This window comes from Carassius auratus, chromosome 20, assembly GCF_003368295.1.
Source record: "Carassius auratus strain Wakin chromosome 20, ASM336829v1, whole genome shotgun sequence".
In the NCBI taxonomy this organism is placed as follows: domain Eukaryota; kingdom Metazoa; phylum Chordata; class Actinopteri; order Cypriniformes; family Cyprinidae; genus Carassius; species Carassius auratus.
This window is the reverse complement of record NC_039262.1, coordinates 3,931,144-3,944,054: the sequence shown is the minus strand read 5'-3', so window position 1 is coordinate 3,944,054 and position 12,911 is coordinate 3,931,144. Positions and strand designations below refer to the sequence as shown.

Here is a 12,911-nt window from a genome sequence, read left to right as displayed (position 1 = left end):
TGTGGAAGCGTCTGTCATGAAAACAAATTCCTGTGAAAACATACCTAGCAATAAACCTCATAAAGCTCATTCTGATAAAAATACATTATTGAATAATAAAATACAAATATAAAGTTTGTGTTACTGCAGTCATGTTGAAACATTGTTTTTGAGAACATCGCCTTTCTGCCAAAATAACAAAACGTTTCTTAAATCTTCAACAATGCACTTTTTTAAATGCCTAAAGGCACTTTAGTGTTTTATGTCATTTATTCATGCACATACTACTATCATAAAGTGATGTTAAAAACCTACTGGATAGATAGGGAAATGATGCTCAAAGCAATAAAATGTTTGCAGCCTTTGCTGATATAAAATTGAATGGTTTTTGACAACAGCCTGTGTGTGTGTGTCTGTGTGTGTGTGTGTGGTGCATTATTACCAAGCTTTCTCCACACATCATAACGTTGATTTGTTTCATAGAGACTCAGCACTCACACCCTCAGGCCGGCTGAAGATATGTGTGCTTTCTGTCAATAGCATTATATGCATTATATGTGCAATTAAAATTGCCTCCGAGCCCTGGAAAATATTCAGCCACAGACATTCTTCATAGTAGCATTTGCCAAAAACACACACAAAAACACAGAAAATGAAATCGCTTCTCTTCACTGAAAGGTCTCTTATGATTAAGAATATTGTCCGCTGCACTTAGTATGCAAAGCCAGACTTTGACTATCAGCAGAAAAGTTCACCCACATTGCAGCGTATTTAGTTTTGTGTTGACACGACATTTGAGATGATTGCCAAGGCATTGTCATATGGATGCTGGAGTACTCTGGTGCTTTTAACATATTACTGTGTGCTTGCTATGATGTTATAGGTGTATGTTATAGTTATAGGTGTATGCAGTTACTAGGATGCTCTGGATGGCTGTAGCATTGCTCTACAGTTGCTAGCGTGTTTTGGATTAACGTAATGTTGCTATGCAGTTACTCGCGTGTTCTGGATGATTTTAACATGTTGATATGCATTTACTGTGGTATTGAGTGGATTCTTACTGGTCCTATTGAAAAGATCCCTTCCTCAGGTCTCAGTGGTTTTCTGGTTTGTAGATACGGCTCGGGTTCCCCTTTCAAAGTAAGTCTGGTGGATTTTTCCACCGATTTCATCATGCAGCAGCAGGTGAAAACCTTCAGTCTGATTGCTTTTTAAAAGTAAAAGCACACTTACCATAAGATTAGAGGTTTGTTCGTATCCGCTAATCATTTTGCAGGATTCAGATCTTCTTGCTTCGTTTTCATCGCCGTATCTGTGTGATCTTCAGGCTTCAGCCTCCATCATCATCATCTTCTGACTAATCTCGCGACCCTTGTAATTTCCTCCGGAGCGCTGCATGTGGCAGTGACTGACAGTAATTCACTCACTGTAATGTCATTTGGCCGCCGTTCGCTCCTGTATCAGACTCCGTTTTGCTCTCCATCAGCAGTTCTGAAGTTCTGCGCCTCTGATGCTTGTGTCTCACACTCGTTAGATTGAATTGAACTGAGCTTTCTGCGCTCTAATAACATGTTTCATTTATGCTTAAATTCAATAGTCCTCAGGCACTTTCATTTGCATGCATATATATATATATATATATATATATATATATATATATATATATATATATTAGTTCCCATTTGCATATATTGCAGATATATATTTGCAGCCTTGAACACTGAGCCATGTGCGCTCTTTGAAGTGTGTTTCTAGCAGACGGGAGCTGATAGGGTCCTTGTGTAATAGAGGAACGTCCAGGGTCCAAAGGGAAAAGAGCTTCCCTGCTAACACCTGAGGGCCACAAGCTTCCCAATTGCTCTCTCTTTATCCGCTCTTGCTGTGCTGTCCGAATAATTCCATCTCTGCTGGTTTCCTAAATATTTAAAGGGATAGTGCACACAAAAATGAATATTGTGTCATCATTTTCTCACCCTCAAGTTCCAAACCTGTGTGAGATTGCTTCTTCTGTTGAACACAACAGAAGATATTTTGAACAATGTGGATAACCGAAGAATTGATGGTATCCATTGTCTTCCAAAAAAAAAAAAAAAAAACTATGGAAGTCAATGGGGATCATCAACTCTCCACATTCTTTAAAATAACATCTTTTGCATCCAACAGAAGAAATTCAGCAGAACACCTTGTGGACAAGTTATTTTCTTTATTTATGAATTTTGAACAGTCTCTATACTAAATGTACAGTCATGATGTAAATGACTAACTCGACCTCATTATTAAGCGCAGGTGTTTATAAAATGAACTGGATTCTGTAGCTCTTTATCATGATGCAAAGCTGCTTACAGCGGACCGACCTACTTCTTTTACAAGCTGCAGTTAAGAGAGGCGTAATTCATGTTACGGAATCAGGGTCTATTCGTTCATTTCAGGACTTGAAAGGCCAATTTAATCTTCCAGGGTGTTCGTTTTTCTTTTACTTTACAGTTATGTGCTTCTCTTAAAGCAAAAAGGCTCTGAATACGCCTTCATGAAGTCTGAGGCATCCAAATGATATGATAAAATATTAGAATGTGCCTATTAAATCTTAATTGGATGTTTATTGTATTAAAGACCTGGAACTTTTGTAATCTGAATCTAATTGGAAGGTTGCTTGGGATAATATCGCTGCAGCCTGGAGAAACCTTAATCTAATTATTCATTATAGCTTTCTTCACTGATTGTATTTCATGCCACATAACTTTCTTTTTTTTTCAGATCAAAGGGGCTTCTCAAAAGTCTCAATAACTAAGACTATACTTTCAAAATGTTGTGTATTTCACACTTTCACTAAGTAAACAAATACAGTAAAACAGTAATATTATGAAATGTTAAAATGTCATTTATTCCTGATCAAAGCTGAATTTTCAGCATCATTACTCCAGTCTTCAGTGTCATGGTCTTTTAGAAATCATGCTACAGTAACATGCTGATTTGCTGCTCAAGACATTTTTTTCATTTTCATCAATATTGGAAACGGGTAATATTTTTTTCTGAAAATCGTGATACATTTCTTATTTCAGGGTTCTTTGATAAACATAACGTTTTAAAAATTATTTATTTGAAATAGAAATCTTGTGCAACATAATAAATGTATTTGCGGTCACATCTGATCAATTTAATGCATCCTTGCTGAATAAAAAAAATTAATTAAATAAAAGCCTTTTGGTTTTCTCAGCACTCGTGGTTGTTTTTGTTATTTGCTTTAAAATTAAAGCCTTTTTGCATCTTTTGAATCAATTAGTATTCCACTCTTGAAAATTGTGCTAACATGCTTTATTGATTTCTGAACGCTAATCTTTGTTCCTTTGCATATAGACCTCATGCATATGCATGCAGCAGCAGTATTAATATTAATGCCTGATTACCATATTAAACGATCCACTCAGCAGTTTCAGCACTTGGACGGATATTGACCGTCGCATGGAAAACAAATGGAAATATTCAGTAAACATTCAGTAATAAAATAAGGGCAATATGAAAATATGCAATGTTAAATGAGCATGGTGTCATGCAGAGTTTCCCAAAGGCTCATTAGTTAAGGGGTGATTTCATCTAAATCAGCTGAATAGAAATGAACAGTCAAACTGTAATTAGCAATTATGCTTTAGACGAGTGTAAGCAGCAAAGTTATGCATCACACTAAACGCTATTGAACATCACAGAAGACATTTATGATTATTTTATTCATGGCCAATTGGTAATCGGTCTCCAGTGAATCAACATTTGCAGCTTGTAGTTTTGCGTTTGTTTACGCTGTGTGATTGCTTTCTTCCTGGATGCTGCGAGTTTGCAAACGCTTTAAGCTGCAGAAGGAGTTCGCTATCAAACCATGTGTGTTTTTCAGGCTTCCGGAAGGACAGTCGGACGGGCCAATATCATCAGGAAGACTGCGGTCTCTTGAGGAACAGCTAAGCCGAGCCAAACAGAAGATCCACAGCTTTCAGAGATTATCTGGAGATGGTAAGAGAGGAGATCATCATAAACAATAACAAAACCTTCCCATAATCATAACCCAAACACTCATAGTCTTCCATTGGTCGGAAGATTTTAAGAGATTTTTGTTTAGACAGTGCATCTTTTATATGAATGTTTTTATTTTAACTTATTTTAAGTACAAATTTAAAAACAAATGGAGAATATGCCAGGTCAGTAAGATATACTGTAAATACATGTACTTTATTAGGACTATCTACAAAAAAATCTAAGTAACGTTTGTCTAATTTACACCGCAGTTCACTGCATGTTTTTAGTATCTCATGCTCAAAAAATACAGTAAAGTTAAACATAATTTGAAATATTATTACAACTGTTTTCTATTTGACAATATTGTAAAATTAGATTTATTCCTGTGGTCAAAGGAACATTTTCAGCATTATTCCTCCAGTCTTCAGTGTCACATGATCCTTCAGAAATCATTCCAACATGAAATAAGACCAAATGCATTTATGATAAATATATATATATATATATAAATGCATGTGTGTTGTATTTATATATACATAATAAAAATACACAGTACCCACACATATATGTAAACAAAATCATGATTCATTGTTTGACAGCACTTCCTTCAATACAATCAGAACAGTTTAAGCCTATAAATCGATTGAGTTGTTTTTTTGTTTTGTTTTGTTTTTTTCTAACAAGAATCAAATTTTCTTTGTGAACCAGCAAGGGAATATTTTATGACGGATATAACAAACTATGCATCATCAGTAGCAGTTTGTTTCCTCGAATCAGGCCCTATTGCTTTCATTTAAATATAAATCTCAAAATGCATAAACTGCTCTCCAGACAGAGTTGAGCGTTGGTGAGAATATGACATTTTCCAAGGAAATCAACCTGTGTCTTACTTATAGTTACATATGAAATCGGGATACAATATTGCATTTTAACATAAAAAAAATAGTTGTTTATATTCAGATTTCGACTTGCAGATTGACGTCCATGTAGGCCTAACAGAAGCACAACAGCATGAGTCATTGTGTAGGTAGAGTTAGACTGTTTGCACATGTCTTTGCATGCATAATCATGGCTAGCGAATGGGTCAGAGTTGGGAGATCTCATTGCTGCAGGATCTGCCAGAAATAACTAGCAACATCAGCAGCAGCAGCATCATCGTAGAAGAGCACGGGTCACAGATGTATAAGATTCATCCTTAAAGAGCCTTTGGTGCTGCTTCACGTGGTGTCCTGACCCTATAAAAGACCGATAGATGCTGTGTGTCTCACTCAGGTCACCTCTGCTGTAATGAGAGCAGGATTAGAGGAGAACGCCTCTCAGCACCTGCACCTCACAGCCACAGTCATAGCACTTCTGGTTAGATGCTAACTGCATTTCGTTGCCTCGTACCTTACATGTGCAATGACAATAAAGTTGAATATAATCTAATCTGATCTTAATTGAATGATTCTTCAGTAGACTTGAACAGCATTTGCATTAGTTGTGTTGTAATTGTATCTACGGCATATATGTAATACATCTTTATCACTATTTTACTCATATATATGTATATAAAATATTTATGTTGACAGAAAAAAATTCTCGTGGTTTTAGTTTTAATTAATAAAACCCTTATTTGTAGTTTTATAATTTTAACAAATTTCTAAATGTTCAAAAAAGGACTATATACAGTATATTTCTCAGATTTAGAGATTTGTTTGTAATATTTGTAAACAATTAAATGACAAATATGCCATTTCCTTTGATACTAAAACCAAGTAAAGCTAAAATAAGTACAATTTAAATATTTGAAATGTATCAAATACACGTGTTTATGTTTGTAGATAGATAGATAGATAGATAGATAGATATGACTAGTTATTATTGGCTGTGATTGGTTCATGCAATAAATCCGCCTCTTGTGTTTGTGTGTGTTCATCATTCATGAATCTGTCAGATTGAACTATATAATGGCGTTAATGGAAAAACACATTTTTAAAAGTTAACAACTCATACACTTAGATATGACTACTAAGACTTTAGCTAGCTTTGATCACTCATAATGCGAAAAATTCAAAATAGTTGAAAGAAATAAAACATAAACTGTTACTGCCTTAAAGCTGCAGTGGGTAACTTTTGACGCTCTAGCGGTTAATAAACAGAACTGCTTGCCTCTTGCGGAAGAACATCGTAGCCGGAACTACTTCTCTCTGTTTATGTCTATGAAGAATCACAAAGGTACTGGGTTACTCCGCCGCAGTACCCCCGAAGCAATCTAAAATAGTCCGAATATAAACATTTATTATAGGTGCACCCTAGTGATTCAGGACAAGCCAAAAACAGGGTTTGGAAAATGGATTCATGGTGTACTCGCTTATTATATACATTTTTCTACATTTTGAACACAAACAAAGTTACGGACCGCAGCTCTGATTGGTTGTTTCTTACCGGGAGCGATGGAGTTTCTGCAAATGGCAATAGGACACTGGGAGGAGCCAGAGGAGCTTGATTTTTTTCACAGATTAACTGTCTCATATTCTACTGTCAGGACATAATGACAGGTTTAATAAATATGTACAAAATATTTTTTACAAAAGTTCCCTACAGCACCTTTAAAGGGTTAGTTCAACCAAAGAGCAAAATCATGTCATTAATGACTCACCCTCATGTCGTTCCAAACCAGTAAGACCTCCGTTTATCTTCAGAACACAGTTTAAGATATTTTAGATGTAGTCCGAGAGCTCTCAGTCCCTCCATTGAAGATGTGTGTGAACGGTCTACTGTCCATTTCCAGAAAGGTAAGAAAAACATCTTCAAAGTAGTCCATGTGACATCAGAGGGTCCGTCAGAATTTTTTGAAGCATTGAAAATACATTTTGGTCCAAAAATGACAAAAACTATGACTTTATTCAGCATTGTCTTCTCTTCCGTGTCTGTTGTGAGAGAGTTCAAAACACTGCAGTTTAGTGATATCCGGTTCGCGAACGAATCATTCGATGTAACCGGATCTTCTTGAACCAGTTCACCAAATCGAACTGAATCGTTTTAAACGGTTCGCATCTCTAATACGCATTAATCCACAAATTACTTAAACTGTTAACTTTTTTTAATGTGGCTGACCCTCCCTCTGAGTTCAAACAAACCAATATCCCGCAGTAATTCATTTACTCAAACAGTACACTGACTGAACTGCTGTGATGAACACCGAGCCGAGCCAGATAACGAACAGCAAACAATCCTACCGTATGCAAAGAATCTAAACGAGTCACTAACGAGTTTCCATCTCTGTTAGGATGCTGCCCATGTATACAGCATACAGCAGATTCAGGAGTCTTCATTCGGGGTCACCCCCTTCCCGGAGAGATTATATCTTGAAAAGCATTGAATTGAACTTATTACATAAGAGCAAAAGAAGTAGGCAGAGAAGTGTGGAGCGAGAGACGAAAGCAGGATCAAAAAGAGGACAGTCGAAATCTGTAGGGAAGATCAGCAGCAATTGCAACCTTTTCTTCTAAGAGCTCAGACTATTACAAATCTAGCCGCCATCTTTTTTGTATAAAACACATGTGTCAACAGTAATAGCTGGTAAGTCATTGTGTACCGAGGCCATTTAGTTGTGATTATCTCCACAGCCTTTCAGACATCATTGCCTAATTAGAGCACTGAATGAATCTCTCTTCTCTTTGTCAGTTGGTCCGGGTCGAGAACAGGAGGAACTGCGGAGGAAGGTGGAGAACGGAGTGAAAGAGCTGTGGTACTTTATTCACAGCGAGATACAGAAGCTGAGTCACGTGGAGCCGTCAGACAGACAGAAACACACTGAGACGCTGCTGCAGGACCTCGGTCATCAACAGAGGTCAGATACGAACAGTACGATCACGCTGTTGCTCAAGTCGTGTCTCTAATTCTTTAGGAGAAATGAAAACTGGGAGGCTTCACTTACTCTCATTTAACCTTGTTATTGTCTCTCTCAAAGCATATTTAGACACATAGTCAAAACAATAAAGAGTAATGAAGAAGTATTCAAAAAAGTATTCTAATGTATTGCATTGTGACGAGCACATTTACCCTCAAAATTCGTTTTAATGTATTAAGAAAAAAATGACAAAATTATTTTTGTAATGTAAAATAAGAAAAAAAATATTGTTTAATTTTAATTTAATGTAAATTTATTAATAAATCACATTGTATTGCCTTTAATAAAAAAATACATTATGCTATTATTTTTACTATACTAGAATTTTAACTAGATAACTAGATAGTAAGAAATCATAATAAGAAGAAATAATAGAAAAATAATTAAAATAAGCGTACAATACAATGTACAATGTTTTTATATTTTTGTAAATGTATTTTAAATTATAATATAATTATTATCAGTGTCGAAAAATTATATATATATATATATATATATATATATATATATATATATATTTGTCAAATGCAAAAAATCTTAATGTTCCTAAAGCAAAATATGTTTTATTTATATTTTTCTGGTTTTGGAATGAGCTGTGAATGCTCTGTGAATGACGACTTGCTAAATGTTCTTGTCACAAATTAATAAATTACTGTCACTACATAATTTTAAATATAAAACAGTGGTCAAATATAAAAAATACAATATCTAAGGTCTCCAATGATATATAGTTTGTCAAGATTAGTTTAGGTTTAGTATAGAATATTACGGTTTTAAATAAGTAATGGCTTTGGGCCCACCGGTGGGCCAGTGACACTTAAGGGTTAATAACATTCAGGATTGTTTTTTGGTGAGTTGAATGATGAAGAATTGACGTGCATCTCTGTTTTCATCATTATGAAACCGCTCCAGACACTAACAGTGCTGTACTAGAAATATGGCAGCACTTAATTTTGAGTTATCACCCGCTAGACTAATTAAGGACAGAGACGCTGTCAATATCTCATTATCTCAGAGTCTCTCAGACGCTCCATCAGCACATTCACACCTGTTTTTCCGTTTTGACAAAGAGAAGTGTTCGATACACATTTAACACGGTGCTGTTTTCCAGCGGACGGCTCCCTGAGGAGTCTCTCATTGATGAAGTAATAATTAAACTCCTCATAAACCCAGCATATGCTCATCTGTTCGAGTTAGCAAGTGACGCTTTAACAGAATTCATTACTAGTGTCTCAAACTCAATTGTGTTTTGGGCTTTTTGAGATCTTATTTGATTTATTAAAGAAATAATTCATGCAAAAAAAATAAATGATCATCAAACATGTTTTAAACCTGATTTGCTTTATTTTTTCTATTGTTGTTGGGCTGAATGTTCACGCTGCTCTTTTATGATTTCATATGATATTATGATTTAGTGTAGCATTTGCTCAGTTTGCAGGATGATCTTGATTTCTTAGTTCTGTTCAAAGTGATTACTGATTACAAGTTACATGACAAAAGCTGATTATATATAGATTATATAATCAGGTTACTTGTGACCTAACTCGTTTTTCACATTGATTTAAATCGGAAAACCATATTGATAATAAATAAAATAAAAATCAAACAGAAAGAAAATATATTCCAATTGTTGGTTTTAACAACATGAAATGCATTAATCATTACATTTACGCAAAAATAATTAATTGAATCATAGAAACAAAATAAAATAAAAATAGTTTTAAAATAAAAACAAAGTAAAATGCTTACTAAAACAATTAAATATTTCATTTTTTTTACCTGCATTACACCGATCTCGAACTGTTCTTCTGCATGTACTGTATGCTCCTTAATTATCTTCAAATCTCAGAGGCACTTCAAGAAATATATAAGATGGAAGTTCAGCTGACAAATAGATAGCATGGGACTCCCTGCATTACATCTAAATAAGAAAAAATTACGAAAGAATCAATGAATGTTCACTAGCGTAGTGTAATTTTTGAGTACTCATGTAATCACTGCGAGAGCGTCTCCTGTGTGTTTCTGTCAGGACCATCATGACGGACCTGCAGGATCTCAGTCAGGCGGACGGAGCAGGAGACTGGAGACAGAAGGAGGCCAGAGATCTTTCCAGCCTGGTGCAGAACAGGATCTCCTTCCTGCAGGTACAGAGGGACACTTCCTCCTGCCCTCAGTCTTCCTAAAATACAGGGAGAACTGGAAAATTACCATTTGTAATAGCCGTTTCCTATTGTAATATCAAAGGTGAACTTTCAGCATCATTACTCCAGTCTTCAGTGTCATTTTAGTATGCTGATTTAATATGCTGAGTATTATTAATATTATACTTAATATTTGATGGAAACATTCATTAATGATGCATTTTGTCCTCTCTCACGCTGTGTGCTCCAGAAATGAATCATATTATCAAATCATACAGTTTGTTGAAAAGAGGTGTTTTTTTTTTTCACAAATGCTAAAATCTAGTCAAAACTATCTAAAATGACTAATATTTCATTCAGTTCTGAAAACGGTCAATAACAAGTTTTTGGACATTTCCTTTAAGCCTAAAACAATGCAATGTGTCATTCAAAATATGGTTAAGATATATGGAAGCCCATTTCCACTATGTAAGAAAAAATGTATGCCTTTAAAAATAATGACATTGAAAAACTTTTTTTAAATTGTAAGTGTATTCTGATTAAAAAATTATTTAAGTAAATATTAAATAAAAATAAACGCAATTTCTACATGAAATAACTAAGTTCAGGCAAGAATTAAAAAAATCAATTCTATATTATTAATCAATTTAAGCTTGTGGAAATTAAAGTTTTTGAAATTATAAGCCTATTTTACTTGAAATTGTATTATGTTTACAAGGATTCTTTAAGTAAATATCAAAGTTATGATCATGTGTTTCCCATCATGCACTGGGGCATGAATAATGAAAAAGGTTACCATTTTCACTGTTTTCAAGTAGTATTTACACTGTTTTATGGTTGATTTTGTTGTTGGGTTTAGTAACTTGCTGTTTTGTTATATCTGGAGTTAATTTGCTACTCAAAATGATCCATTTATACTCGAACACTATCCACCGTCATTGTGTATGGTGTACCAAGTATCGAGGTCTCTGTTCATTTGGGTAATAATTATTGAGTGGACATATTATCTTCAGAGGATAACAAGCTGTCTACTTGCTTGCTTACATGTATGCAAATGATCCACATGCTTTAATAGCATGGTTGTTTCCAGTGCTTCGTTGTTTGAGTATATTATAAAAGCTATAATGAGGGTAATGTATTTAAGGATTGCGTATTTAACAGAATAACTTGACAGATGTTACTCATCAAACTCCCTACTGGCTGTGTTAAATTTATTCAATTCCTTTGCTAAATGCACCTTACTTAGTTAAATAGATTTTACTTAATTCAATACTTAAATTTTACTTAAAATGTATGTGTGTAAAAACTTGCTAAATAAAAATTAAGTAAATCTACTTATTGTTTTTTTTTTTTCAGTGTAATAGCACACTCTCCTCACCAAGACATCATTTTTGTCTGGAACAGAAACTAATCGAGTTAGGCTTAAGAGCTGAATTATGTGCAGAAGCAATAAAGCGAACAACACTTTACTTACTTGTCACTGCTGGTCATGTGCTCTCCATATGACTATGTGTATGACAAATAAAAATCTTGAATCTTGAACTATTCACTCTCTACCATTGTCCCTCTTTGAATCTCGACACTTATGCCTAGATAATACTTGAGTTGTTTTCTGCAATGAACCAAGAAAAAGTCAGTCCATCAGAATCATCGAAGATCTGGTTATAATTCAGTACTACGGCACATATCAAATACTATTTTATCAATGATCTTCATACAATCACTCTACTATATTGCCATGTACCATAGTATTTATTTTGATGAATATTTTATTGATTTATTTATCATTTAGTGCCATAATTGTATATATCCAGTCCCTCCAGAAAAACGCGATTATGCGATCGCTTGATTTAATGCATAATCAGCCAAAGGCCGCATATTTATGCGGGGTCGCATTTTTTCAAATACGCCGCTCTTTTGCCGCATTTCAGAAAGCAAAATATGCGGGGCTAGCATGATTTCATAATCCCTGTATTTTCGTTGCAAAAAACTCACATAGATATTAGCAGAAAGTTGAAAAATGTTGCGTTTACTTCACACAAGTAAAGCACCAGTTTCCCCCTATTGCCTGGGAACCTTATGAAGTGACGTAATTACGTGACGTGAACATCATCTGCAAACCCCGCGGTGAAACCAGGTTGAAACTTGAAGTGCGCAAATCATTATTTGCCAACAAAAATAAGCGCAAAAGAACGCGCAAAACAGTTTCCCGATTTGTTACATGACAGTGGAGCCAAATTATATTGCGAGAACTTGCGAAAACTGCGGTTTGATGAAATAGAGAAAAAAAGGTGATTCCCCCAAAACCCCCTTCTCACTAGGCTACTAACACTGTTGTAGTTTCATTCAGAAGTTGATGCAACTTTACAGTTGTAAGATTGCACTTTTTTGTTACAGAACAGTACTAAAAACTTGTAATTATATTAGTAGTAGTTAAAATAATTTGCGTTGCAGTAAGAGATTGCAACTTAAATATTCTGTGATTTAGTATGCTGGTCCCTGTGTATTTGTGTAAGCGAATGCTGCTCCAGTTTTATGCTCAGGCAGCACTTTGAGGCTTTTTGAGATGAGAGTGCTTCATCTGCTGCCAAAGCAAACTCCATGCCAACACTATTGAATTTGGATTGAGAGTAAAATCTATATAGCCTTCACTCAAAAAAAAAAAAAAAAAATCCCCAGACAAATACACTAACGTGAAAGAGCCGCCAGACAATTCGATTATCGTAACTCATTTCCTCTAATGGCACAATAAAAATGAAAAATAGATATAGACGGCTAAAATCTTCCCCTGCTGGACACACACAATCACTTCATCTCTGGCAAATATGAAACATGATAACCATAATTTCTGCCCAAATAACTGCAGTTATTATTGCTACTGTAGTATTAGAATT

The 12,911-nt window shown here is 34.9% G+C and overlaps 1 protein-coding gene across 2 annotated transcripts in view; it reads left to right on the top strand.

Annotated features, from left to right (window-relative positions):
- Positions 1–12,911, top strand: part of fut8b (fucosyltransferase 8b (alpha (1,6) fucosyltransferase)) — a 76,595-nt gene that overhangs the window by 50,825 nt on the left and 12,859 nt on the right. For both annotated transcript variants that reach the window (XM_026290474.1, XM_026290473.1), the window contains exons 4-6: positions 3,863–3,978; positions 7,651–7,816; positions 9,906–10,020. In XM_026290474.1, coding sequence (XP_026146259.1) covers positions 3,863–3,978; positions 7,651–7,816; positions 9,906–10,020 — 397 coding nt within the window. The remainder of the gene's footprint in view (positions 1–3,862; positions 3,979–7,650; positions 7,817–9,905; positions 10,021–12,911) is intronic.